Source organism: Thalassophryne amazonica, chromosome 15 (assembly GCF_902500255.1).
Source record: "Thalassophryne amazonica chromosome 15, fThaAma1.1, whole genome shotgun sequence".
Lineage (NCBI taxonomy): Eukaryota > Metazoa > Chordata > Actinopteri > Batrachoidiformes > Batrachoididae > Thalassophryne > Thalassophryne amazonica.
In genome coordinates this window covers 4,770,649-4,798,038 of record NC_047117.1, presented here as the reverse complement: position 1 = coordinate 4,798,038, position 27,390 = coordinate 4,770,649, and the positions used below count along the sequence as shown (strand labels likewise).

General features: G+C 40.2%; 1 protein-coding gene across 3 annotated transcripts in view; it reads right to left on the bottom strand.

Annotated features, from left to right (window-relative positions):
- Positions 1-25,251, bottom strand: part of LOC117525937 (hexokinase-1) — a 47,621-nt gene extending 22,370 nt beyond the window's left edge. The window contains exons 1-10 of one of the 3 annotated variants that reach the window (XM_034187899.1): positions 25,119-25,251; positions 24,852-25,001; positions 17,106-17,268; positions 11,995-12,143; positions 8,365-8,484; positions 8,112-8,207; positions 7,714-7,813; positions 6,893-7,076; positions 5,326-5,481; positions 4,300-4,533 (exon numbers count right to left, since the gene is read on the bottom strand). In XM_034187899.1, the coding sequence (XP_034043790.1) occupies positions 4,300-4,533; positions 5,326-5,481; positions 6,893-7,076; positions 7,714-7,813; positions 8,112-8,207; positions 8,365-8,484; positions 11,995-12,143; positions 17,106-17,268; positions 24,852-24,914 (1,265 nt within the window). In that variant the 5' untranslated portion in view covers positions 24,915-25,001; positions 25,119-25,251. Of the gene's footprint in view, positions 1-4,299; positions 4,534-5,325; positions 5,482-6,892; positions 7,077-7,713; positions 7,814-8,111; positions 8,208-8,364; positions 8,485-11,994; positions 12,144-17,105; positions 17,269-24,851; positions 25,002-25,118 lie in introns of those variants that run through there. The other 2 variants (XM_034187901.1, XM_034187902.1) reach the window with 2 other exon arrangements.
- Between the last annotated feature and the right edge of the window lie 2,139 nt (positions 25,252-27,390).

Here is a 27,390-nt window from a genome sequence, read left to right as displayed (position 1 = left end):
CAGCAGCAATGGAGGTTTTTCTTTTCCCAATTCTTTCCTTGTGTGTGCTTTTATATTTCTGTGTAGGCTCTCAGTTGACCAATGTCAAGGGAGCCATCAGGGGAGGCTTCTGTCCTGTCATTAGGCGAGTGCTAACTAGAGCACAAAAGGTGCTAATTAGAGCTATTGTTTAGTCACTAGCCTATAGCAGTCTGCCTCTCGGTAGGTGGGGTCTGGTTAGGTTAAAAAACTCCAGATTTTTTTGGCTTCTGGTTTATTCTTCTCTACAAGAGTCAAGACAGAAGTCAGACTACCAGAGCAAGAATTTTAGCTGAGGAAGCTTCTGTGATTTGAAGCGAAACGTCCTCACGTCAAGCAACCCAGTCCAGTCGAAGATTCAAGCTTCTCTACTATGTGCTTTTATATGTGTTCATGTACCGGACCGGCTTATGTGTGTTGTTTGTTAAGTGTGCCATGAGGCCGGTCAAGGTTTGCTCAGCCCTGCTCGTGACCTAGCGCAGGGATATACATCTGGAGCTGGGTCCCCGTGCGCCAAAAAAGGCGACCTCTGCTCCTAACTGGCAATTAGGATGGGTAAAACTGCAGTAAACACATTTCATTGTGCAGGGAACATGTTCCTATGAGCATATGACAATAAACTTCTTTTGAATCCTTGAATACATAAGTAAGTGGTTTTGGTTCTTCTTGTCACTTTGTCCGTGACATTTGGTTGATAAACAGGTGTGTGTTTCCTGCCTGTGTTTGTGTTGTCCGAGGACACGGACCACACTTACACACACCACTGACTTCATGAATGAAACTCGGTCAATAAAGCATATTTGTGTAAAAAAAAAAAAAAAAATTTATATATATATATATATATATATATATATATATTTTATAATGGTTTTAGGAGCCTCGCTGTGCTGAAAACAGCAGCAGCAGCAGCTCGGTTCAGCAGTGCAGATCCGTGTAACTTTCAACACTAATATTTGGGAATGTGTGTGTGTCAGAGTAAGTTTAATTCTTTCCTGAGATGATTTAATGTTAATTAATTTTAGTGGCTCGATATCCAGGTCAGAATGGCATTTTAACACGTATTTTGGGAGCGTTTTTCTGAGTGTGTTCAGTCGTGAATCTTCATTGAAAATGTATTAACATCCGGGAACTTGGTCAATATTTTGCACGGTTACGAGGCGTCATGTTGCTGTCCATGAAGGGACGTTGGTGTTTAATGACCAGCATTGGGAGGAGTGTGGACACTAGTCATCATATATAACCTCTATGTTGGTGCCTCTGGCAGGGAATCTCAAAACGAGGCTCATCTTCCCCCCAACCAGTGACGTCACCCACCTGAACTGCGTAAATGGCAGCAGCCGGTCGATGTCAAAGCCTCTCAGACCACGACTAAAACAAGGTTTACTGTAGATGTTTTATGGTCTTTAGTGTTTCTTCTCAGACCACGACTAAAACAAGGTTTACTGTAGATGTTTTATGGTCTTTAGTGTTTCTTGAACTATCAAAAGAATGCATTTTTTTGTTATTCATCTATAAATAATCCGTGGGCGTTTCTGTTCCCCTTTAAGTACATTAAATGACTGATTTTGGGAGTAGTGAGCCATTTTGTGTTATTTCCACATAATGTTGTGAAAGTGTAGTGACACGGACCCACAACAGGGGGCGCAAATGAACGGTCAATAGATGAGCCAAAAAGTAACAATTTAATGTTGTGAAATGTGCACAACGAAATACAGACAATCTCAGAATATAATTACAGTCAAATCACAAAGGTGACGTGTGGGCAGGCTCGAGGATAGAAGACGTCTGTCCTGAGATGAGCCGGAACCACACGATTTCCGCCGCCACCGAACCTGGTGAATACTGGAGCCGCCAAGTCCCGAATTCCCAGGTGATCACCGTCCCCGACTGTCGGATCTGGTACTGCTGGCGAGAACAAAGACAGTCAAGTGTGGGTGTGTGCACACCCAGTAACAATAACGGTGGGAATGCCACCTCCACCTCTCACTCAATACGCTGATGACTTTACAGTGATCCCTCAGAGGAAAAGAGTGCCGTCCTGCACTCACTCAGCCTCCACAGGAAGAGGGACCGGTACTCCTGCAAACACTCACAATATACAGCTTATAAGTAACACAAATGGCTGAGGATATTACCTCCAATGAAGTACGATATCTCGGCAACGAGGTGGAGATGACGTCTGGTCTTTATGGAGTGAGATGATGTTGAGTAGATGGGTGACAGCTGTCAAGAGATAATGAGTGACAGCTGTCACCCCCGGCTGTGTCCGTGGCGGCAGCGCCCTCTCGTGCCTGAAGCCCGCACTTCAGGCAGGGTGCCCACTGGTGGTGGGCCAGCAGTACCTCCTCTTCTGGCGGCCCACACACAACACATAATACAGGATAGTTTCCATTGTAGGGGAAGAAAGTAATTTAGTCATTTGGAATTTACAACTTTTACAACAAACTGTTTTGAGAACAAAGTGAAAGGAGCAGCACCTGAAGTGGGAACAATAATGGTATCGTCAGTTTGTGCCTGCAGGACAATCCATCAAACTGGAGTCGCTCATGAGGAATGTTTGTGCATAGGCACCATTTCTCAGACAACTGGAAATATATTTTATTTGTGGAAAGTTTACAGACTCTGGAACACAACTGAGCCCAGCTGACATTTACTGATGCAGCAACTGTGATAAAATCAAACAAAATCACAAGATACATTTGCATCTGGAGGTTAAAGAGATGGGCTGGAGGCTGCTGGGTCCTTAGTTTGATTCCCTGTCAGGCCAGAAAATCAGTAAGGTCCCTCGTGTAATGTCCTTAATCCCCAAGTTGCAGTGTGTGAATGGGTGAATGTGAGTTACAACTGTAAAGCACTATAAAAATGTAGTGCATTTATAATTTAAGATCAATCAAATCTTCTGTTTGCCAAAAAATGGAAAAAAAAAAAAGAAAATGTGTGAACCTGATGCCAACTTGTTTTCTTGAAATGTTAAAAGATTTTCTGTCATTTATACAACATAAATGTGTTTAAGAGTGATGAGTTTTGTATTTATGTCATTTAGGTAGAAATCACTCAAAATTATTGTGTCATAAAAGGCTCATTAGATGCCGCTCTTTGCTGGTGAGGCGGGAACTGTGTGTAATGAGTAACTTGTGTCAGACAGAACAAAGGAGAGATGAAGAAGGAGAGGCAATATGAAGAAAAGATTAATAAGACGGCCTTTTGCTGTGGGTTTGACACAGAGCCACAGCTGAGTCAGAATGGAACCAGTGTGACTTATGTCAAACACATATAGTCATAACACACTTTATAGTCAGTAGACATGCAGATTGAGTTTAAAGTTTACATACTACAGATTTATTGTTATGGTGAATTGTTTTTAATCCTGAGAACCCTAATGACGCTCTCCTGCGTCTTGGTCAATTTTTCATTATATTTCTATTAGTAGATCATATATTTACTCAGTGTTCTAGACAAATATGTGTCTCACATTCAAGCTGAGATTCTTCTGAACATTTTGATATGCAACACATGGGCATTATACTAAAAGAAAGTACCTTAAAAGGTTAATTACTTAAGGTACAGTAAAATCCAGAAGGTACCATTAGGGCTCGACAGGTTAAAGTAATAAATGTGCACATCTTGATGCAGATGTCAGTGAAATTAAAGTGTGAACAGAGGAAAAAAGATGCATGTTCATGTGAATGGAGGAACTGAGCTACGTTTGTAGAGTAATGGTGGGGGGGCTTTGCTGAGTGGTTTTTATCTTGAAAGTAATGATATTTTGTTGTTGCTGTTACCCTCTCAGCAGATAATGTAGACGTCCTGTTTAAAAAAAAAAAAAAAAAAAAAAGAAGTTATACTGCGACAGACTGGCGTCCTGTCCAGGGTGAACCCCGCCTCACTCCCTGTGACTGCTGGGATAGGTTCCAGCCCTCTGTCACGCTTAACTGGAGTAAGCGGTTGAAGATGAGTGAGTCCTTTTTAAGTTATGAATTCAGGTTTGGTTTATTTTATTTCAGTCTCTCTCTCTTTTTTTTTTTTTTTAATTATATTTCTATGACATTGACAAAGACTAATTTTATTAATTTTCCTGATCTGAAAAAGCTCTGACTTAAAAAACATGATCAGATCTGAACCGTGGGTTTTGTGATCCGTCACACTCCAACATTCTGTGTCTTTTGGAGAACATCAAGAGAAACATGAAGACGAAAATCAAAATAATGCATTAAGGTAAGCGCCACGTGTTCATGTGTTCCGCGTAGCCGAACTCTCATGTTGTGTCTGAAGACTACTCACTGAGGGTGCATCTTGTAGAGAGACCCGTCGATGCCCACAGTAGTTCGCAGGCGTGCTACTCCTTTGTTGTCCTTTAGGCGAGAAAGAATGGCACCCAGGGATGCAGAAATGAGATTTGCTGAGCGGAAAGACACAATGGTGCACACGTGCTGCACTGCCAGGCAGTCCTCGTCTGAAGGTTCCACCCCAAGCCGAGTCAGGATTTCCATACACTTCTTCAGCCCCTCTTTAGTCCTAAAATAGCATTTAATCATCATTATTAAAGACCTCATCTCTTCTGTTCCATGTAACGTTTTGCACTCACACTCCAGCATCACACACGCAGTATTTAAAAATGCCGATATCTTTACGGGAGACCAAAGGGTTCCCGGTGTTTCCTGTCTTACTGTATGATTGTGAGACTTGGATGCTACCCAGTGACTTAAGCTGCCAACTAGATGTCTTTAGTACTAGGTCTTTTTGGGGGATCCTTGGGTACTGCTGGGATGACTTTGCGTCAAATGATCGGTTACTTAAGGGGACTCAGATGAGGAGTACCACCTGCATTGTGAGAGAACACCAGCTATGTCCTGTTGGACACGTTTCTTTGGTCATGATCCAGCATACAGGTGTGGACCCCAAAAGCTGGAGAAACACATTTTTCACATGACTGCAGCAGATAAATGGATACTTTAGAGAGATGGGGTAGACGCCATCCGTGAGCCAAGGCGGTTCTGTAATGTGCTGGATGCAGAAGTGTGTAGTACCAGGGCATGTCCTGAGACCTGACCGGATTTTAAACTCTGATCAGTGATACTGTTCGAACCAGGAAGCTATTGTCCAGAAACTCTGATATCTTGCAGGCTTGAAGTGCGTTGGGACTTTAAAAATGATACTGGGTCCTACCTGGTCAAACGGTCTCTGCAGGTTTCTCGTGGTCCATTCGAATCGTGTGTCTCCATGGTGTCAGATTGGAGTGAACTGAGACTGTGTGTGGGCTGAGTTTAAAACATGCAGCATTTCTGATGTGTGTTTGTCATCACTCACTTTTCAATGGCAGAAACGTGCTTTGTTTTGATCTTTCCTTTGGTCAGGAGCTCGGGGGTTATTCGTCCCTCAAACAGCAGGCCTTCTTTGGCCATTTTGACCAGGATGAGTCGAACCAGCTCTCCCATGTACATGCCGCTGGCCATCTTCTCAAACCTAACCAGAGAGAAAGACAACAGCCTTTTCAGGTGAGCTTTCATGGACAATAATGTCTTTTTTTTTTTTTAAGTCTTCTCTTTAGTGAAAACAGCAGAAATATGTCACTTTTGTCTTTAATTAAGAACACAAGATCAAAAGAACTTTGAGAATAAATCCCACAAAGCTAACTCACTGTTCCACTGACTGGAGACGTGCACGGCAACAACTCAAAGTCTAGGACATACGTAAAGGTTTAGGTTTTTTCTAGTCAAAATATGTAAATCACCTCACAGGACCTGTTTTAAGACAATGAATCTTATAAATCTTAAGTGAAAGAGTCTTGGAAACATCTTGTTTTGAGTCATATCTGAGATGAAACAAGATTTATTTATTTATTTATATATATTTTTTTTGACTCTCCAGATGATTTTTAAGCTGCTGTGTTAATTGTAAAAGATACAACGCTTCCTAATAATACCAGTAAACTAAAACACAAACTGCTTTTCTCTGCCAGTTTTAAGATTGTATGTCAAAAAAGGTTTGAATTTTCACTTGTTCCATTGGCTTATTGATTAATTAATTCATTTAGCTTATGGGTTTGACTTGTAACAATTAAAAAAGAAAATCTGCCAATGGAACAAGTGAAAATTCACTTACATTTTTTTTTTAAATAATGTCTTGAAATTATTCACTGAAACACTCATTTTGAGCTTTATTTTACTATTAGGGAGTGTTGCATCTTTGACATTTACCGCATTTGAAAAGTCCCATGGTGAATCAAAAAATCTTGTTTTATCTCCAATATGTGCCAAACCAAGATGCTGTCAAAACTCTTTCACTTCACAACATTTTTCAGATGCATTTTCAAAAAAAAAAAAGTTAATATTTTGACTAGACATGAGACAGATACACTTGGCAAGATATGTAGTTTTTACAGTGCAGAGTTTAACAGCATGAGAAGTAAAAATCTGTATTTTTAATGTTGTCAGGTGTCAAACTATTCATGGAAACAAAGTTATGTTGTTCCAAAAAAAAAAAAGAAAGGAAAAAAACAAGTGTTTTGGTCAATATTTTGTGTAACACACATTATGATTTTATTTAAAAAGATGCTGATGATTTTCCATTTGGTTAATTTATTAAAAACTCAACTGAGGCCTGAGAACAGCAACATAGCAAAAAGCTGATTATCTGAGTCAGTATATTTGTAATATCAGTTTAAAATTTGTGGCAAAATCCAACAAAATGTTTTCTCATAGACTGATGGTGATGGAACAACTGATCCAGGATTCATGAGCAGGAACAAATAATCCTGCAAAGATCTCTATCCTGAGCCAAATGCTAAAATTATTTGATGTGAATCAAAGGTTGTTGTTGTTTCTAAAACTCCTCCCACGATTAAAAAATAAATAAAATTGATTTTTAGTCCTACAGTTGTTTTCCCGGGTTGATGGAGCCTCTGTCGATCTCGCGGTCAAACTCTGTTCGGATGTCCTCTAAGGACCCGTTGTCCCCGAAGGCTCCCCACTCGGTGTTGATACACATCCGTCCCTCGTCTCCTTCTACCAGGTCAATGTGACGCAGTTCCTCCATGTAGCAGGCGTTAGTTCCCGTTCCTGAAATGACAGCACGTGTTCCGAATAACTTTGGGTTTAAAAGACGAATACAATATGTTTATAAAACTGGACTCAGACAACTGTGGAGTACTTTGTAAAACATTTATTAAATCATGTAGTTGTGTGTCTTTTGAATGAAAGGTGAAAACAGATGTTTGGTGATGCTGATATCTTTACAGGAGAATGAAGGTCCAAGTCTTTAGGGTCTCGGGACTTGAGACTTTGACTCAAACCACTAACCTAAGGTGACAACTGGATGGCTTTGGTACTGGGTCTCTTTGAAGGATCCTTGGCTACTGCTGGAACGTTTTTGTGTCAAAAAAACGGTGATGTGGGGAGACTCGGGTATGGAGCGCCACTTGCATTTTGAGGGAACATCAGCTGTGTCATTTTGGACGTGTAATCCAGGACATATGTCATGGAGAAGCAGGACATGCTCACATTTCACCTGGCTGCAGCAGATAGATGGGTACTTTGGACTGGTGGGGACGGACCAGTTGTCTGCCTGGGTGGCCACTGTCTAGAACCTGGATCGGTTCCGTGGCGTGTTGACTGTGGCCTGCCAGTGCCTGTTTCCAGACCTGATGTGACTTGTCATACTCATGAAGTCAATACAAGATTTATTTATTTTTCTTACCTATGATGATGCCGACCTCACAGCGCTGATCGTCAAACCCACAGGTCATCATCGTACCAACTGTGTCATTAACCACCGCCATGATGTCCGCCTCATAGTCCTGCAGACACCCGGGTCAGAATTTATAAAGTAAAAGCTGCTCAGCACCAGTCAGCACAGGGACTTTTCTAATGTGGTTTGTTGACTTTTAACTAACACCCCGTCATCGATACAGCAAATACTTATACTAGTAAAAACCCACCCTACGGGGGGAGAGGGGTTGTGTGTGTGTGTTGGGGGTGTACATGGGTTTGACTGCATACATACAGTACATTATAGCACACAGTATGCATTAGAGTAAGTTTCAACACAACAAATCAGCAAATAACATAATAATTTTAAATTTTAGAAAAACTCACCCCTCGTCTCATGATGGCCTTGCTCAGAAGCTTCACAACATCCGCGCCTTCCACGCCGCTCGCTTTAAACTTCTTTGTCCATGTCAATAAAACCGCCTATAAAACAAGAACATTTAAGAGGTCGGCCAGCAGTCAGAGTTAAACACGGCGTCTCGGAGGAGTCTCAGCTTTTCAACAACACGATTCCAAGATGTCACATAAAATATAAAGAATAAAATGAACAGAACGGTTTTTGTTTTTTCGTGCTGTTTACCTCATTCAGTTTGGTTTGGGCACAGGGGAAGGAGAAGGTAAATCCTACTGGAAGGTTTTTGTCCTTGACCTTTTGCTTCTCCATGAAGTCTCCCAGGCACTCTGCCACATGGTCGAAGAGCTGCGGCAGGAAAACGCACATTTACACTTTGGATTAACCAAGAAAATGGATTTTGTGATTCTTATAACCTCCTCCAATGATGTTTTCGCCCAGTCTGGAACTCACAATTTTTCATATATTGTTATGAAATTATTACAGAGGATTCATATCCTGATAGGCAAGAACTGATTAAATCTTCAAGGTCAAAGGTCAAAGTCAGGAAAAAAATCTTGTAAAACTGGAAAAATCCCTATCCTTTAACATTGAAATAATTTTCAAAAATTCATAGCTCTGTCCAAAAAGATTGAATGTCTTTCATATTTCAGAGCATTATGTAGGATGATATGCTTTATCAACTCACAAAGTTTAATCCAGATTTGATCCAGATTACAGATTTTGTCATTTAAATTTAACATTGAAAACACTATTTAATGTATATTTTACATTATATCTTAATCAAACATGCCCCAATCACTCTCATATTCCAAGGTGAGGTGCAGACTGACACTCACTATCACATGGTAAAAGTTTGATCCAAATCTGATCTGGATTATGGATTTTGTAGACATTTGAATTTAATATTGAAAAGGTCATTTGGTGTACATTTTGCATTATATCTCAACCAAAAGTGCCTCAGTTACTCTCATGTTTCTATTCTGGATTTACCTACACCACCAAAATTTGATGGAGGTTCCAGTTTTATGCCTGTTTGTCTTCCAGTTATCAGTCAGAATCCAAGTGCCAAAAAGCAACAACACATTGTGCAATGTTCAATGTTCTGTGAAAATTATCTGGGAAAATTTCAGAAACTGAAAAAGTTGAAAGAAAAAAAAAAAACCCTGACAACACCACAAAAAAACAAAAAACAAACTTAAATTCAAGTGCATGAACTAAATACATCCTCCTGACATTTGATCACATCTAATTGATCTTATAAAAAGACACCTCTAACAGGATTTTGACCTTGAATTTTTCCAGGGTAAAAAAATTTGTGGAATTATAAACTAGTGTTGGCACAGGTTTGTGCTGTACGAGCGCCGTGCTCTAGTCTGCTTTTGAGTTTAACAGTTTTATTTTAGTGTAATCTTTAAAATTAAAAAACAAGGAACTTGAGATAAAATTGGACTTTGAGAAACGTACTTATCTGTGGAAATAATTCCGTTACTGGAGCTTTCAGGTTGAATAACACTGAAACCAAAATGTCAATTTTTGTGTTTAAAAATAATAATAATAATAACAAAGTTACCATTTTGTGTTTATCTGTATGTATGTATGTATATATATATATATATATATATATATATATATATATATATATATATATATATATATATATATATATATATATATATATATATATATATATTCCATTATAACGACAACAAAAATGTGACAAATATGTAAAAAGAAAAATTAATGTAAAAAGCATTTAAATCTTCTGAAAGCAAATCTTTCAGTATTTTGGGTTTTAAATCCAGATATTTTGGACATCTCTGTGCCATTATTCCTATATTTTCAGGTTTTTCTGCATTTATCTCATGTGCAGGTAAATAGAGTTCAGATATGACCTGTCGCTGCTCGTTACGATCCTCTTTGTTCCTTATAAACCTGTTGATGTATCATTTTACCTTTTTTTTTTTTTTTTTTTTCCCAGCTGTCTTTATGACATCTGTCTTTACTCTTTCTGTCTGCGTGAGTTTCTGTCTTAGCCAATCACGGCCTGGCTTGCTCATGTTTGGGTTATCATGTTACGCTACAACCACCAGCTGTTCTCCAGTTTACTGTCGCTCATCAAGATAAATCCTGTCCTTGCTTACGTTACACAGAAGGTCGTATTACACAAACAATATGTGACATTAGACACCGCTGAACGAAAGTACGTAGTAAAAAAAAAACAACAAATGCAACATTTTATAAATAGTAAATGACATCATCTGCATAACATCTAATATCGTTTTTGTAATTTTATAAATATGGCTTGGGTGTGAGCAGGAAATAAGAAGCTGCGCTGTAGTTTGATGACATTTTCTGTGAATGTTTTTTGCGTCATCTGGTTTGGCTGAAAGCATAACATGAAGAGAGGCTAAAGATGTCAGATATGGCTGCCAAACTGCTGTTGAGGTCAAAAAACGTGTATATTCAGTAATGTAAAAATACATTATTTATGTGTATTCATTTCATTGCAGCTTTGAAATACTTTTTGTGCAGTTTTTTCCCCCATTTTAGTGACTTTATAATTAGTGCTCCTCTACATTTCAGACGGAGATATCATCATTTTAAATCCACAGTACTAATGTGAACATTTAAACTCACCATATTAAACATCTTGAAACAGTTAGCATCTACATGTCTCCACCCAAACCATCTACTTTGTGTGACCTGCACATTGAAACATCTACATATAATTACTATTAGCAACTTGCATCCGTATGTTTGAAGCCTCCGGACTGCACAGTAGCGCTGCAACAGTTAAGTGACTATTAATCAACTATTTATTTAAAAGACAATTGTTTTGAGATTTGATCAATTGTTTAGTCCTTTAAAAAATCCAAATTCTCTGATTTCAGCTTCTTCAATCAGAATATTTTATGCTTTTACTTTACAATTTTTTTCTTTGCTCCCTTCTGACAGTACACTAAATATGTTTTGGGTGTGAACAAAACAAGACATTTATACACACACACACACACACACACACACACACACACATATATATATATATATATATATATATATATATATATATATATATATATATATATTAGTTGCAGTCCTGCTACATGGTGGGTGTCTATACGGCCTGTTGCTAGGCAACATCCACTGTTGATCTGATGCTACCAGCCCTGAGACTTATTTTAAAATAGAATAGAATGCCTTTATTGTCATTATACACATATACAGTGAGATTAAAAGCAACTCCTTCTTAGCACAAACATAAAAAACAGTGATACAGTCTGAGGTGTATATACAATTGCAAAAAAAAAAAACACTATGCATTTGCAAGAAGTCTGAATATGTGTTTGTATACAGTGTAATATGTTGCACATTGATTATATGCAATGAATAGTGGATATTGGACAGAGAGAGTTGGGCAAACATACAGACAAAATGAAAGTATCAATAATATAGAAAAAAGGTGCAACTTATACTAGCAGTCACACTATTATATCATTTTCCTCTTCAAGACGGATTTTTTACAGTTGCAGCTTATACACCAGAAAATGCGATACGTGGTCTTGATGTAACGATGATCGTGACACATCCAGTGATATAGTGAGTCTGTTACACACACTAATAACTCATTTAGATTGAATTAATTGTGACGGTGGGAACCTTTGAATGTTTGAAACATAGAAAACAAATTTTAAACATGTTTCAAAATAAATTCCGTAGCTGTTCAGACGTCTGGCTGAGTTGGAAAACACTGCGTCACATGTCATTTAGAGTTCTTATGGAGTGTTTTACCTTCAGGTGGTTTTGTTTTTACTGTCATAGAACTCATGTATTTACCAAATTAGAGTTTGTCGTTACCTGCGTCCCGCTCCCGTGGATTATGTCGTCAGGCGTCTCGTACACCTGACTCTCCATCTGGACCGGCTGCTTCTTGTCCTCTGTCACTTTGACCCGCAGAATCCGAAAGTTGGACCCGCCCAGGTCCAGAGCGATAAAGTCACCCTTTTCTGTCAGAATAACAGAAACGGTCAAATGTCAGTGATTTAAAGAGGTAACCTGCTAAAGATTTATGTGTGCTACCCTTTTATCTTCTGGAGATGACTTTTAGTCCAAAACCTGAAGGTGGTCCTGAGGTGTCTCAGATATCTACTATAATGTCTGTGTTGAGGTTTTAGTGGGAGGTGTCTTGTGTTCTTTACCCTGTGCATCGGTGAAACGGCAAACATAGGGTGGTGTTTTCACTGGTGTGTGGACTCTGGACAAGATAACTCAAAAACAGATGGATGGATTTCCTTCGAACTTGGTGGGAATATTACTTAGATAGATATCGATGAATGATTAGATTTTCAAGTAGTCTGCTCGAAGGTCAAGGAAAATATGGTTTTAAAAAAACACCCCTTTTTTGTATATTTCCTCAACCAAGAAGCCTTGATGGAAGATCTAAAGCATATATTGATCAGTTAAAATATTTCTGATTGATTGGTATGAATGACTTCATAAGCACCATTACAGAAGTGTGTATACATTTACAGCGTAGTGTGTAGTGTGCGCACGCGGGATACGAATCAGTCCTCTGATGCCTCTCATTGCTGTGGTTTCTGTCACTGCTTTTGTAAAATATTTGCTTTTACACTCAAATGTTGAAATCAACGTAGAAAACGAAACATCGTGACTTGATTTGTTTCAGGCTTTATGGTCCAATCAAAACTCCCGGCGACTCGTTCCACTTCTAATCCTGTTCTAGAAAAGGAGTCATTTTGGAGAAGGACCGGGTGTTTGGTGAAAGGACGCTGCAGCACGAGACATTCTGCTGCTTTCTTTAGGGAGGATTTGGTTTCAAATAGTGTTGCAGCTTCAAGTAAAAAAGATGAAGGGAATTTATGTTTACAGCCCTGTTTTTATAAAATAAAGTGGTTTAAGGTTGTTAGATGCATTAAGCCCCGCCCACTCTGGCCAATCAGATCAGTGTTTGTCTGAAGTCCTATGCAGAATGTTCGTGCACGTGTATGTGCACTGCTGGAGCCGCCGTGTGTGACGTGGACTTTCCTGCAGAGCTCCGCCCACTCTGCTGCAGGCACAGGGTGACATTTTGTGTTGTGTTCACCTGTTTGCTTTCAACTCACTCAAATTAGATTTGTTTCAGTGAGGAAAATGAAGATGTTGTCATTCTGTGTACTCAGACTAATCACGTGTACACAGTTTCCATCATTCAGGCTTCACTCTCGTCTGTACGAGGCGGCTCTAGCTGCAGGTGAAAGGGGGGGGAGGAGGGGCTGGACTCCACACTGTCCCCAAATGGTCAAACTTGTCAACCATTTGTTAGGATGGCACGAATACTTTTTACAACCTCTCCTTCATGAGTGAGTGAATCTGCCTGTGTAGACTCTGTATGTGTGTGTGTGTGTGGGGGGGGGGGGGGGGGGGGGGGGGTCGACTGAGATGCCACCCCTCTATTTAACAACAACAACAAAAAATGCAACAAATATAAAAAAGGACGTGGTTTTTATACTGCCGCAGCATGTAGAATTCAAATTTGACATCATATCGGTTGCAGCTGCATTTGTGACTGGTGAGACAACAGTGTTACTAATGTTGAAAATATGAATTCTTAACAAGACGTTACTGCTATATGTCATATATTCACATTCTATGTAGAGTTACTGAAGTTTCCAGCCCCACACATCAGCTCTGCTCTGATAGGCCAAATAATTGATCCATATTTGTCCCTGAGATGATCTCAGAAATGGTATTTTTCTGGAAGTGGGGTTTTTTTTCTTAGGTCGGGTCTTTCCGGATTTCCGAGGGTTGTGAACGTAGCATTAGAGTGTGTCACGTGGCCCTGCTGTCTGTTGTCTCCGGTCAGCGTCGGGCCACCGTGTGGCTGATGGAATATGAGTCTATTTATAATGTGAGAGAATGAGAGAGTCCCCAGTGCCCAGACTGTGTGACATGTTGTTATTTCTGTGCTCGAGCTGCGTTCAAACCCATCTTAAAGCAGCAAACCTGTAGACTTGGATTTGTTTTTGTCAATGGGATTCTGCAGATCCGTGTGTGTGTGTGTGTCTGTCTGACTTTTAAGTGATATTTATCATGTTCCACATGAGGGATTTATTTTGTTTTTAAATAATCTCCATCACTTTCACTTCTGCTTGCACAAATTTACTGTGACTGAACCGTCGTGTTCCGTGTACAGATTTCTTACTCTTCTCAAATTAATGACGGGTGCATCCAGGAATTTTTGGTGGGGTTTGGGGGGGGGGTGGGGGGTGTCTTAATTTCATGGATTGACCACTGATATTTAAAAAAATAATAATAAATTTTTATACGTCTTTCCATGTCTGTCCCTTGTGAATACCAATATAAAAAAGTCAAATTTTGCTAAATAAAATATTCATTTTTATTGTAAACCACATCTTACAAGACAATAATATATTGCTACTTTTATACAGACAGGCACACTTTTATCAAACATCAAAAATAAAAATAAAGTCAGAAAAGTTTTCCTTATCTGAGTATTTTTTAACACCTAACCTGGTTTGAAGATAACGACTAAGAAATTGGGGCAAACATTAAGTTATCAAAGTTAAAAACATTCACCCTTTTTTCTTTCTTTCTTTCTTTTTTATTTTCGTCTTTCTTTTCTTTATTTGGCGCCTCCTGCCTGCAATTAATCCGTGACCTACATATAAGGGATTTTCTCCGTTTTATACAGTAGTGTTCAGAATAATAGTAGTGCTATGTGGCTAAAAACATTAATCCAGGTTTTGAGTATATTTCTTATTGTTACATGGAAACAAGGTACCAGTAGATTCAGTAGATTCTCACAAATCCAACAAGACCAAGCATTCATGATATGCACACTCTTAAGGCTATGAAATTGGGCTATTAGTAAAAAAAAAAAAAAGTAGAAAAGGGGGTGTTCACAATAATAGTAGCATCTGCTGTTGATGGTACAAACTCAAAACTATTATGTTCAAACTGCTTTTTTATCAATCCTGTGAATCACTAAACTAGTATTTAGTTGTATAACCACAGTTTTTCATGATTTCTTCACATCTGCGAGGCATTAATTTTGTTGGTTTGGAACCAAGATTTTGCTCATTTACTAGTGTGCTTGGGGTCATTGTCTTGTTGAAACACCCATTTCAAGGGCATGTCCTCTTCAGCATAAGGCAACATGACCTCTTCAAGTATTTCGACATGTCCAAACTGATCTATGATACCTGGTATGCGATATATAGGCCCAACACCATAGTAGGAGAAACATGCCCATATCATGATGCTTGCACCACCATGCTTCGCTGTCTTCACTCTGAACTGTGGCTTGAATTCAGAGTTTGGGGGTCATCTCACAAACTGTCTGAGGCCCTTGGACCCAAAAAGAACAATTTTACTCTCATCAGTCCACAAAATATTCCTCCATTTCTCTTTAGGCCAGTTGATGTGTTCTTTGGCAAATTGTAACCTCTTCTGCACATGTCTTTTATTTAACAGAGGGACTTTGCGGGGGATTCTTGCAAATAAATTAGCTTCACACAGGCGTCTTCTAACTGTCACAGCACTTACAGGTAACTCCAGACTGTCTTTGATCATCCTGGAGCTGATCAATGGGTGAGCCTTTGCCATTCTGGTTATTCTTCTATCTATTTTGATGATTGTTTTCTGTTTTCTTCCACACGTCTGTTTTTTTTGTTTTTTTTTGGTCCATTTTAAAGCATTGGAGATCATTGTAGATGAACAGCCTATAATTTTTTGCACCTGCGTATTAGTTTTCCCCTCTCCAATCAACTTTTAATCAAACTATGCTGTTCTTCTGAACAATGTCTTGAACGTCCCATTTTCCTCAGGCTTTCAAAGAGAAAAGCATGTTCAACAGGTGCTGGCTTCATCCTTAAATAGGGGACACCTGATTCACACCAGTTTGTTCCACAAAACTGACAAACTCACTGACTGAATGCTACACTACTATTATTGTGAACACCCCCTTTTCTACTTTTTTTTACTAATAGCCCAATTTCATAGCCTTAAGAGTGTGCATATGATGAATGCTTGGTCTTGTTGGATTTGTGAAGATCTACTGAATCTACTGGTACCTTGTTTCTCATGTAACAATAAGAAATACGAGGTCTATTATGTTAGGAAAATGTAGTGACACGGACCCACAACAGGGGGCGCAAATGAACGGTCAATAGATGAGCCAACTTGTTTTGCAGTACAGTAAAGCAACATCACAGATGTTTTTATTATGTTTTGCATTTGCTGAAATTATTTCTAGATTACTGTAATTAAGATCTGATCTGCAGAAATGCTAATAATAAACATTGCTGTCTTGCATGAATATTATTTGAAGCACTTGTAAAAGGGGGGATTTTATTGCTTTTATTCCTTTATGACATCATATTAAAAACATTTGGCTTCTTTATATAATTATATTATAACCACAGCTAGTGTAAAGTAGTTCCAATATGATTGAAGCCGTTAAGACTACGAATACCTCAGTGTTACCGCATACTATCAACCATTTCGAGAATTAGGATGAATTTTCTGAAAAGTTAAAAAATTGGATCCCAATTTCAAACATGGTGCTGATGATGGCAGTAACTACTAAGTATATGAGGTTTGTTCAAGATTGACAAAGATGATCAAAAAGTTACTGTGTGATGCTTCAAAACGCTCCCCATTTTGCTATGAAACGGGACAGAGCAGACCTTTGTGGAAAAATTCTTTGGATAGAAAGCCTGCAATCTTAAGACCGCAGTGGGCAGGTCGGCACATATGGCTTCATGAAATCCATAAGACATTAAGGTGCACATCCATTAACGACGTCATAGGTCAGCAGCAAAAGCTTAAAATCAGTTCTAAAATATTCCAAAGTAAACTATAAAAGACTTTTGTGCTTTTTCTTTGGGTGGGGGTGGGGGGGAGGCAGTATTTTTGCAAATGTGTGCTGTTAGAGTGACGGTTTTTACCTGATCCGTCAGGGATGGACCTGACGAATGTAGGCAGCATCTTGACGGTGGCGGTGGGATTGGTGTCACGCCCGAGCCCATTCTCCATATCCCTGCGGAACCGGTTCTTGATGTCCTTCAGCGTTTCGTCCGAGAAGCGCATCGAGTACAGGTACTTATCAATCTGAAGACCAACCACAGGACACAAGTGCATTAAAGAAATAAATACTGTGAGGACAGAAAGTGTGTTACCAACAATAAACTCGTGAAAACGGGTTTCAGGATTAAAGTGACTCTATGCTCATGACTGCAAAGTTAACCGGCCACTTTATTAGGTACGAGCGGTCACTGAGTTTTTGACACTAACGTTCTTGGTGTTCGGTCTGAACACTTTGACCACATCTGCATCTTACTGCTGTTTCACTGGTTAATGAGACAGTCAAGTGTATCTAATAAAGTGGCCACTGAGTATAAATCTGTCAGGAACTGGGCCCGGTCAGGGCACTAAGCCCTTGATTTTCCTCTTTTCATGGTTTCCCGTCTGCTGTGCCTTTGATTTATTAGTTATTATTTTCATCATGTGATTTTCTGTAAGGTTTTTCTTGCCACTTTATTCTTATGATTTACTAGGTATTTCATTTTCATCATATGGTTATTTTCTGTTTTGTCACTTTGTTTTCTTTGTTACTTTTTACTTTGGCCTTTCACTCTGTTCTAGTTTTCAGTCATTGTTTAGTTATCTCTTGTTCTTCTTGGTTATAATATTTGTTGTACTGTTATGTCAGGATTTGTTTTGGTTATTGTTTGTTCACTGCTTCTTCTTATGGTTGGTATTACTGCCTAGTTTTCTTTAGTCAGTTTTTGTTTAATGTCATTTTAGTATTTTGCTCCATCTTGTATTCTAGTCCATGTTGCCAGTTCTTGTTTAGTCTAGTCCATGTTCCTGTTTGACTCTTATTCAGTTGTAGCTCAGTTTTGTTTTTGCCTCTTGTTCCTACTTCACATCCTGCACCTGCTTTCATGTCCTTGTCTCACGCCCAGTTATTTATGTTCACTTCACATCCTGCACCTGTCATGTTTTTCTCTCACTTTAACTCTGTCTGCTTTGTCTTCTTTCACTCACGCTCTGTGCACCTGTTCACATATCTTTGTCTTTTCTTCACTCCACCGTAAGTTGTCCTCCCTCACTGTCTTGCACAATGAAGTATCTTCATTCACTAGCCACGCCTCCTTCTTGATTGTTCCTCACGTGCACCTAGTTAACTCCTGTCCTATTTAGTCTCCACCCAGCCACCACACCCTTGCTCGTTTGTTGTCTTTGTACACTCACCAGCGCTTTGTCTAGTCCTGTTTTTGCCGTGTATCCAGATCCTGCCTTGTGTTTTTTGACTGCGCCTTTTGCTTTGCCCATGATGTCTGTGTCTGCTCGTGCCTTTGAACCCTGCTTGCCCATGACTGCGTTTTTGCCTGACCCTGTTTGTGCTTCTGCCTCGCCAACTGATCACCTGTGTACCGAACCAGAGCCTGAATTAAAGACCATGAGTACTTCTACATCTAGTAGTCAGAGAGTTTGCATTTTGGGTCCAAACACTTCGGGTGCCTGGCACCCGCCGGGCTTGACAAAATCAGGACCCACAGCAACATCACTGATGTGGTGCAATGAAACTTAAACACCTCATGCTTTATTTCTTGTGTTTTTTGATGGCCCTGAGAGTATTGCCGTGTATTTAATTGTGTTTTTGAAGCCTGAATACTGAGACTGACTGATAAGAGATCAATAGATTCTCTTGGCTCAAAGTGCTTCATTGTGTCAGACAGCATGAACCATATTTACCATTTCACATATAAAACACATTAATATGAGATATAGGGTTCTTCTCTTGAACAACCTGGATGTCCGTTTTTGGATTTGTAAAAATAAGTGCAGGTACTGTGTGCATGTTTTAGCTGAACTGCAGTATTTGTTTGGGGCAGTAGTACAGCTGCTGTTACATAGTTGTGTTTAAAGAGATACAGCCGACAGGTTTCACCTGTTTGTTCCACTTCATTTAAAGTCACATTTTAATTTTTTCACTCCATACTGTGACAGTTCATTCCCGTCCTGTCCTGAAGGGGGCAGTCTTTTTTGTATTTACCTGAAGCAGGAGTTTGTCATAGACATTGACTGTGTCACAAATACCAACAGGCCAATCACAGGGGTTGTGGGCGGAGCTTTTGTGGAAGGTGGGGGCATATGTACATTCAGGACCTTTCATCCATTTCCTGAATATTTTTAATGAAAAAAATTGTAGAAGATATAGTCATATATATTAAAAGAGTTCTGGGAAGTATTTTTAAAACTGATGCCACAAAATGCAGTAATCCCATGATTTATTTATTTATTTGTGCACTCTAAAGGTGTGTTCATACCCCTGTCATGAGCTGCAGTGACTGTATGCAGGTTTAAATAAATTCCTCCTGTACGCATCACTGTTTGCACAGCCAATGGCTGAAGGTCAGTTAAAGGTCAGTCTTATAATGGATCTGAAACTTATGAAGTGCCAGAACTTTAAATTTTGTGGAATAACAAATAGAACAGCAATGAAACTGAGCAGCTTCCCGTTGAGACAGCTGTAAAAAAAAAAAAAAAAAAAAAAAAAAGAAGAAAAGAAACATTCACCTTCTGGTGCAGCTGTCCGGATGGTTACAGAAATATAAGTAGACTTAACTCAGTTCGGCATCCAGAATTTATAATCGTCACACAAACAACAACAAAATGCTTTTATAATGAAGAAGAAACCACCGGATGGAACATCAGTACTAACTGAGCGATCAATACAGTATATTACTGTTAATTATTTATCAGTATGACTGCTTGTACATTTGAGTGTATCGGTCCAATTCAAGAATTTCCACACAGGGACACATTTGACATTCATTCATCCATGTAGATGTCGATGATGATGAAGAGTCATGTTCCTGTGTGGCATCTAAAGAACCATCATCCACCCCAGTTCTGCTGAGTCCTTCCCTGGGAGGACTTCCCCAAGGTCAAAGGGCGAAGCTGAGTTTCATTCAGGTCTATGTGTCAGATTCATGATTTGGTCAACGTGAGGCTTTTACGGCACGCGTCTCAGCCCTCCTCCAAATTAATGTTATAAATACAATACAGAGGTGAATCTTTAAAAAATTTGAATATTGTGAAATAGTTCAATATTTTTGTATTTCAGAAAATGAAACTGTTGTACATTCCAAACTCATTACATAAAAAACTAGAAGGTTTCATGTATTTTGTTTATTTTAATTTTGATAATTATGGCCTGCAGCTCCAAAAAAAGTAGAAAATGTATATCCCAAAATATCAGAGTATTTCACGTCACCATTTCTGCAGTATAAATACCAAGAACCTTTCTGTCTGGTTCAGTACACACACCCACAATCATGGGGAATACTGCTGACTTGACACTTGTCCAGAAGACACTCGTTGACACCCTCCACACGGAAGGTCAGCCACAGACGGTCTTTGCCTAAAGGTCTGGCTGTTTGCAAAGTACTGCATCAAAGCATATTTATGGAAAGTTGCCTGTAAGAGAAACGTGTGGTAGGAAAAGATGCACAAACAACAGGGATGACCGTAGCCATGAGAAGACTGTCAAGCAAAGCTGGTTCAAGAACTTGGCGTAGCTTCACAAGGAGTGGACTGAAGCTGGAGTCGGTGCATCAAGAGCCACCACACATACGTAGACACACCCAGGAAATGGACTACAGGTGTTACATTCCTCGAGTCAAGCCACTCCTGAAGCAGAGACGATGTTAGAAGCATCTTACTTGGACTAAGAAGAAAAGGAGCTGGACCGTTGTTCATTGGTCTAAAGTCCTCTTTTCAGATGAAAGTCAACTTTTTATTTCATTTGGAAATCAAGGTCTCAGAGTTTGGAGGAAGAGTGGACAGGCACAGAATCCAAGCTGCTTGAAGTCCCGTGTGATGTTTGGGTGCCATGTCATCTACTGATGTTGGGCCATTGTGTTTGAGTCCAAAGTCAATACATCAGTTTACCAGGAGAGTTCAGAGCACTTCATGCTTCCATGTCATAGGTTCTCCGTTGGGTTTTGAAGAGAGGAAGATGAGAGACCCCAGACACAACACTAAAGACCAGCTGAGGGCCGTGAACAAAGCACCCTGGGCTTCCAGAACATCTCAGCAGTGCCACAGGCTGATCTTCTCCATACCACATCGATGCAGGATGGAACCCCAACCACGTCTTGCGTGCACAAATAAAGATAATTTTTAGAAGTTCAGTATTTCTGTATTATAAACCTTTTTTAACTGATCTCATGAAATATTTGAATATTTGGAGATGCACATTTTCAATTTTTTTAGAGCTGTAGGCCAGAATTATCAAAATGAAAATAAAAAAAATGCTTCAGTTTATATAATACATCAAATTTTTACTTTCTGAAATACTGAAGAAAAAATATTGAACTGTATCATGATTTTTCTTTTTTCTTTTTTTTTTTTTTCTTTTTTTTTTTTGAGACACACCCATGCAGCATTGTGCTTCGAAGTGACTTAAATATTTATTATTGGACGTGATCTGATTATTTGACCAAGTTGCTGATGAAGCCTTGTGAGAATGATTGCAGGTTTTCTAAGGATTGATGTTTCTGTGACATCACACAGGATTTTGCTTTGTTGTTTGCCGACAGCATGGAGAAAGTCATTTAATTACATTGCTCAAAAAGTTATTTATTTAGTCATTTTATTGTTAAAATACATCCATTCCTGCATTTAACACATTCCAACAAAAGTTGGGACATGAAAACATTTATCACTTTGTCATGTTGCTGTTCCTTCTCACAACATTTAAGACACATATTGTTCTTGATATCAAACAAAGAGTTTCAGATTTTATTTTGCGTCATTCTTCCTGAAAACATGTCTTAAGGTGTGCAACAGTATGGGGATGCCGTTGTAGCTCCTCCCACCACCCTCACCCCCCTTTCAAAATTCTCTATACATTGTCTGCTCGGCACAGTTTAGGACTGCAGGCAAGCCAGTTCAGTACCCATTTCCTCTTCTTCTGCAGGCATGTCTTTGTAATGTGTGCAGAATATGGTTTTGCATTGTCTTGTTGAAAAAAGCACGGACATCCCTGGGAAAGATGTCGTCTTGAAGGCAGCATTGTTTTGCTCTAAGATCTCCTCAATGTATTGGGTTGTCATATGATGACCGACCATGGTTTTTGGATTTGTTGCTGATAACAGGTGGTCCTTCTCATCTTTGGTCTGGAGCACATGGCGCTTATTTCTTAAAAACAAAAAATCCGGAGTACTGATTCATCTGACTACAATATGTTTCCACAGTGTGATGGTCCAACCCAGATGCTTCCAAGCCCAGAGAAGTGGATGCTCCTTCTGGGCAAGGTTAACATAAGGCTTGTTTTTTCCACAGTGAAGTTTCAAGTTGCATGTGTGAAGGTAACCCCATATTGTAGTGCTTGACAAAGGTTTCCCAAAGCAATCTCTTGCCTCTGTGGTTATATCAGCTATTGATGAATGACGGTTCTTGATACATTGTTGTCTGAGTGATTGAAGATCACAAGTGTTCATCTTAGGCTTGCACCCTTACCCTTTATGCACTGAAATTTCTCCATATTACTTAAATTGGTTAATGATATTATGCATTGTAGAGGGAGAAATATGCAAATCCCTTTCCATCCTTCTTTGAGGAACGCTGTTTTTAAACATTTCAAGAATTTTCTTATGCATTTGTGATCAAACTGGAGATCCTCTGCCCGTCTTTGCTCTTCAAAGACTCAGCCTTTTGTGGACACTGCTTTTGTACCAAAAATGATGATGATGATTATTTATGATTACAACCATTTGTTGATATCACCTGTTTGAAATAACATCATTATTTAATAAAATTTTTACCTCATTACTAACCCTAAATTGCCCATTCCCAACTTTTTTAATGTGTTGAGGGGCTGATATGCAGGAATGTATGTTTTAAAAAATGGCCGGAAAAACCGGCCCAGCCAGCTATTGTCATCATATCATATCATCAAATCTTACATATCATCCCAACCTTTTCTCATTTGGGTGTATTTACTTGCATGATCCCACTGAGGCATTTTGTTTTTTTGTAGCTTGAGTCTTATATCATTTTATGTCAACATTAATTTCTATGATGGGGAGAAAAATAAATATTTCTCGAGCAATTTTTGAGTGGGACACCAAAAATGTGTCCAAACTTGTCCTCTTATTAGATATGTACAGAAAAAAAAGACACTGAATTAACACTCAGCAGTGTTAAGAAAAATATACTTTAAATTGAATTGCTGATCATGTCTTGCATTGTTCCGGTGTGATATCTGGTGGTGAAACCAAACCCCACTGTCCCCTATTGTAGGAAGGCCCATGTCCTGGATTACTGGCTGGATGTTCAAATGTTTAAATACGTATGTAATCAAATCATTACATGAGATTAATATTATGTCAAACTAGGCCAGATAAATAAAGAATTAACACTGGTTCTAATTAAGTTATTAAAAAAATTAGAAATATTTGTGGGTAATTTTAAACTTTTTTACAAAATTGAAAATCAAAGACATTTTTCTTTATTTTTAATTTCCTCTCAATGCCCACCTGCAGTACTTTCACAACCCACCAGGGGAATCACTGGTCTGATCGATCGCCCGCTAAAAAAATGAGTTCAGTTGTAAAAGCAGATGAGGCCCATTGAGATGGACAACACTCAGCTGGGGGGGGTCATGCCTCGCTCTGCCCCCCTGAGATTTCTACCTGTGTTTGTACTGCTGTACTCGCTGTGCTCTCTCACAGCTTAGTTGGTGATGGAATCAAATAAAACTTGGTTCAAATTGCAGCTTTCATTTTTATTACTGTCTTTTTTTTCAGCAGAGGCAAACCTGAAGTGGATATTTAAGCATTGGGCTTGAGACCAGAGGATCCTCGGTTCAAATCCCAGCCTTACCGGAAAATCACTAAGGGTCCTTGGGCAAGGTTCCCCTAGTTGCTCCCGGTGTGTAATGAGTACCTTGTATGGCAGCACCCTGACATCGGGGTGAATATGAGGCATTATTGTAAAGCGCTTTGAGCGTCTGATGCAGATGGAAAAGCGCTATATAAATAAAAGTCCCTTTACTATTATCCTCCCTAATTTGTGTAAATCTGCATCAAATCATCCAAATCCAGTCTGATCCCCCCCAGTTTAAGTATTGCATTCCTGTGTTGGTTTCTGGAGCACTGGAATGTTGATTAACTCAGTTTTTTGCTTCAGGCCCAGCCCCCATCCTGGAGGACACGGGATCGTCCTTTATGGCGTTCCCGTATTGACCTCTCTGGCCTGGTTGGACCGGTTTCTGCCGGGGTTCCTCCTCAGACTCCTGAATCTCTGAATCAAGTGGGCATCAAATATACGTAATGCTGCTGCGGTCTGATCAGCGCTACGAGAACCCAAGCTGAGGCCGGATCAGATGACTGAGTTTATGTCGTAATGAGACTGTTTGCTCGTGTTGGTGCAATGTGACAGGAGACCGTGAAACAGGAGACGAGAACGGTGAGTGTGAAAAGAGAGGAGGAGGAGGAGGAGATGGAGGAGCTCCTCATACACCTGTGTGCTTCAGGTCTGCACGACATCACCACCGCCGCTGTCCACGGGCCTCCTCAAGGACATCCGTGTCAATGTCACGGGCCTGTAGTCACGTTCGTCCTCCTCCTTGTCCTCCTCCTCTTCCACAGGTGCAGCTTGCACCTGCTGTCACTCACCTTTTTGAGTTGGTCATCCTTCAGCTCTGTGAAGTAGTAGGCCAGGAGCTGAGCGGCGATCATCCTCTCTGCAGCTGAGGACTTCAGGAGGGAATCGAGGGGCAGCTTTCCGGTCTCGTCCTTCACACCCCACGCTGATCCCTGCTGATCCTGAGGTGGAGGAGAGAAACAGGCCCGATCAGACCGGCCGCCGCTGTGAGGTTAGAGAAGGTGTGTGTTGCAGGGAAGTGCACACTGTCACAGCCTCTACTCTTTCTCGCTCTCCTCACACACACAAGTGCACTGGGTGTCTCCTCCCTCTCAGCTGCTCGATCCCTTTAGTTCTGGGGAGATGCAGCAGATCTGCACAGGAATGGTGGCTGTGTTGTTCCCAGCCCCCACGCAGGGCCTCTGATTGGCTGAGGTGGGTCTGCCAAAGGGAGGGAGGGGATGTGAGGAGGGGTAGGTGTAGGCGGGGGCTTCTCCTGCAGGGAGGTCTGTGACGGGCTGAGAGATCCAGATAAAGAAGGAAGCTGGTTCTGCACGATAACCCGCCCCTCTTCTTCTCCTAGCAGCACGACGCCGGTAAGTCTTCCATGTTGCCATGGCGCCCAGAGAGGACGTGCAGGGGGGCGGGGCACCCATGCAGTGATGTCATCGTTAGTTTTCTCGCTGCATCACACCGTGGATCAGCTGACGGCGAGATGAATGGCAGCATGTGACGTCCAAAGGATTCAGTCGAGACACTTTTATTGCAGTTGCACTTTGAAGTATGTGAAACCTTTGTGATGTCACGCTTTGTTTTTATGACATCAAGCTTATCAAAAGAAAATAATAATTAAAACTTTTTTTCTATGAATATTTAAAAATTCTGTCCTTTAAACCCACTGTGAAAACAGATGTTTCCAGTGGTTCTGTGGTCCGCTGCCCGTGCTCACCTCCTCGTCAGTGTCTTGTTGACTTTCCTTCACTAATCTCCTTTGTACACACTCTGTTTTTTTATTGTTTTTTTTTGTTTGTTTGTTTTTTGAGGATGGGCTGCTCTTCATAACTTTATTGCATCACATAGTCCTTTACTTTTACTGTTTGTTAATTATTGAATTTAATCAACAGAAAGGAAACAAACTATGAAAGTTATAATTTCCAAGTGGTGGTGAGGAAGATTGTCTCTTGGTTGATTCCTGGTCGAGATGGTGGTCTTCTACATCCAGGGTCGATCTAGAGACACCTGTGCATGGGTTTGTTTAATATGGGAATGTTGTTGCATCTGACAAAACGCACGGTCCATGACAGATCCTCAGCCTGGACTGACGGCTGGGAATCCCTGACGATGTGAGGTCTGACCTCCTTCAGCCTTCATCCGCCTTCATGGCCGCTGGGTTACAAACCGTTGCCTCCTCCACCTGATCCGCCGTTGAGGCCTTCTTGTGTTCAGGGTTCCTGTTGGGCCTTCATGGTTACCATAGCAACTGCGGGACACAAACTACGACTAGATATTTCACCCCAACAGGCCGACCCGTACTCAACCCGTTATCCAGGTGTCACTCCACAGGTTTGGTGTTTGATTTGAACACTCAGTTATAATTTAGCTGTTATCCTAAAAGGCGCCCATTTGTGTGTATCCTGTTATTTTGGTTTATAATTATATATTTTTATTTAACTTATATTGTGCTGTCCAGATTTCTTGTCACAGTGGGTTTTAAAAGCATAATTTTAGACATTTTTTAACTTTAATCTCATTACTCGCTCTACTTGTACTTGGAGCCTTTCTGCTCTACGGGCTCCTGATCCCGTGGGACAGAGTGGGTTCTGAATAGGACTTGGCTTGGAGACTGCATTGGACCACTAGGAGCTGTGTGTGTTCCTGTGCACAACTGGATTTATATCAGGAAGGGCATCTGGCCTAAAACCTGTGCCAAATCGAACAGTAACAGTATTAACAGTAGTACATTTTGTTTTAGTCCACAAGGTGAAATTTGTCCTGATCCAACAGGGTGCACAGCCTTGGATCTTATTTTTTCACTTATATTATCTTATATGAATGTATTTATTTCTTTATCACAGTTCTGTAACATGGTACCATGTGAATGTAGTTCCTGCGGGTGCAGATTGCAGACAGTCTGAGCTGGTCCTCAGATACTTCATTCTTGGTCCAAAGAGCCCCGCAGCACCTGCTGGGCTCAGAGACTTCAGACAGAGTTTTGACCAGCTGCATCTCTGTCTGGTCTGAGGACTGCAAAGCCTGGGACCAGAAGTCTGTGCAGAGAGCAGTTAGGGCGGCTGATAAATTGTTTCCTTCCATCCGGGATGTTGCACACAAGCGCTGCTTGACCAAAGCAGACCATATCAAAAATGGCCCCAGCACTCAAACCAGGACAACCAAGTTAATCCACAGCTTCTTTCCCCATCCCATCAGACTGTCCAACTCTTGAGCCAGCAGTCTCTCATGCAATACTGTATTTATGGGGGGGGGTCAAAATCCAACCCTTTGTCCATGTGGTGACACATGGATAATGGATCAAGTAGGGGATTGCTCATTGGGGTGAAATACAGTGGGGAC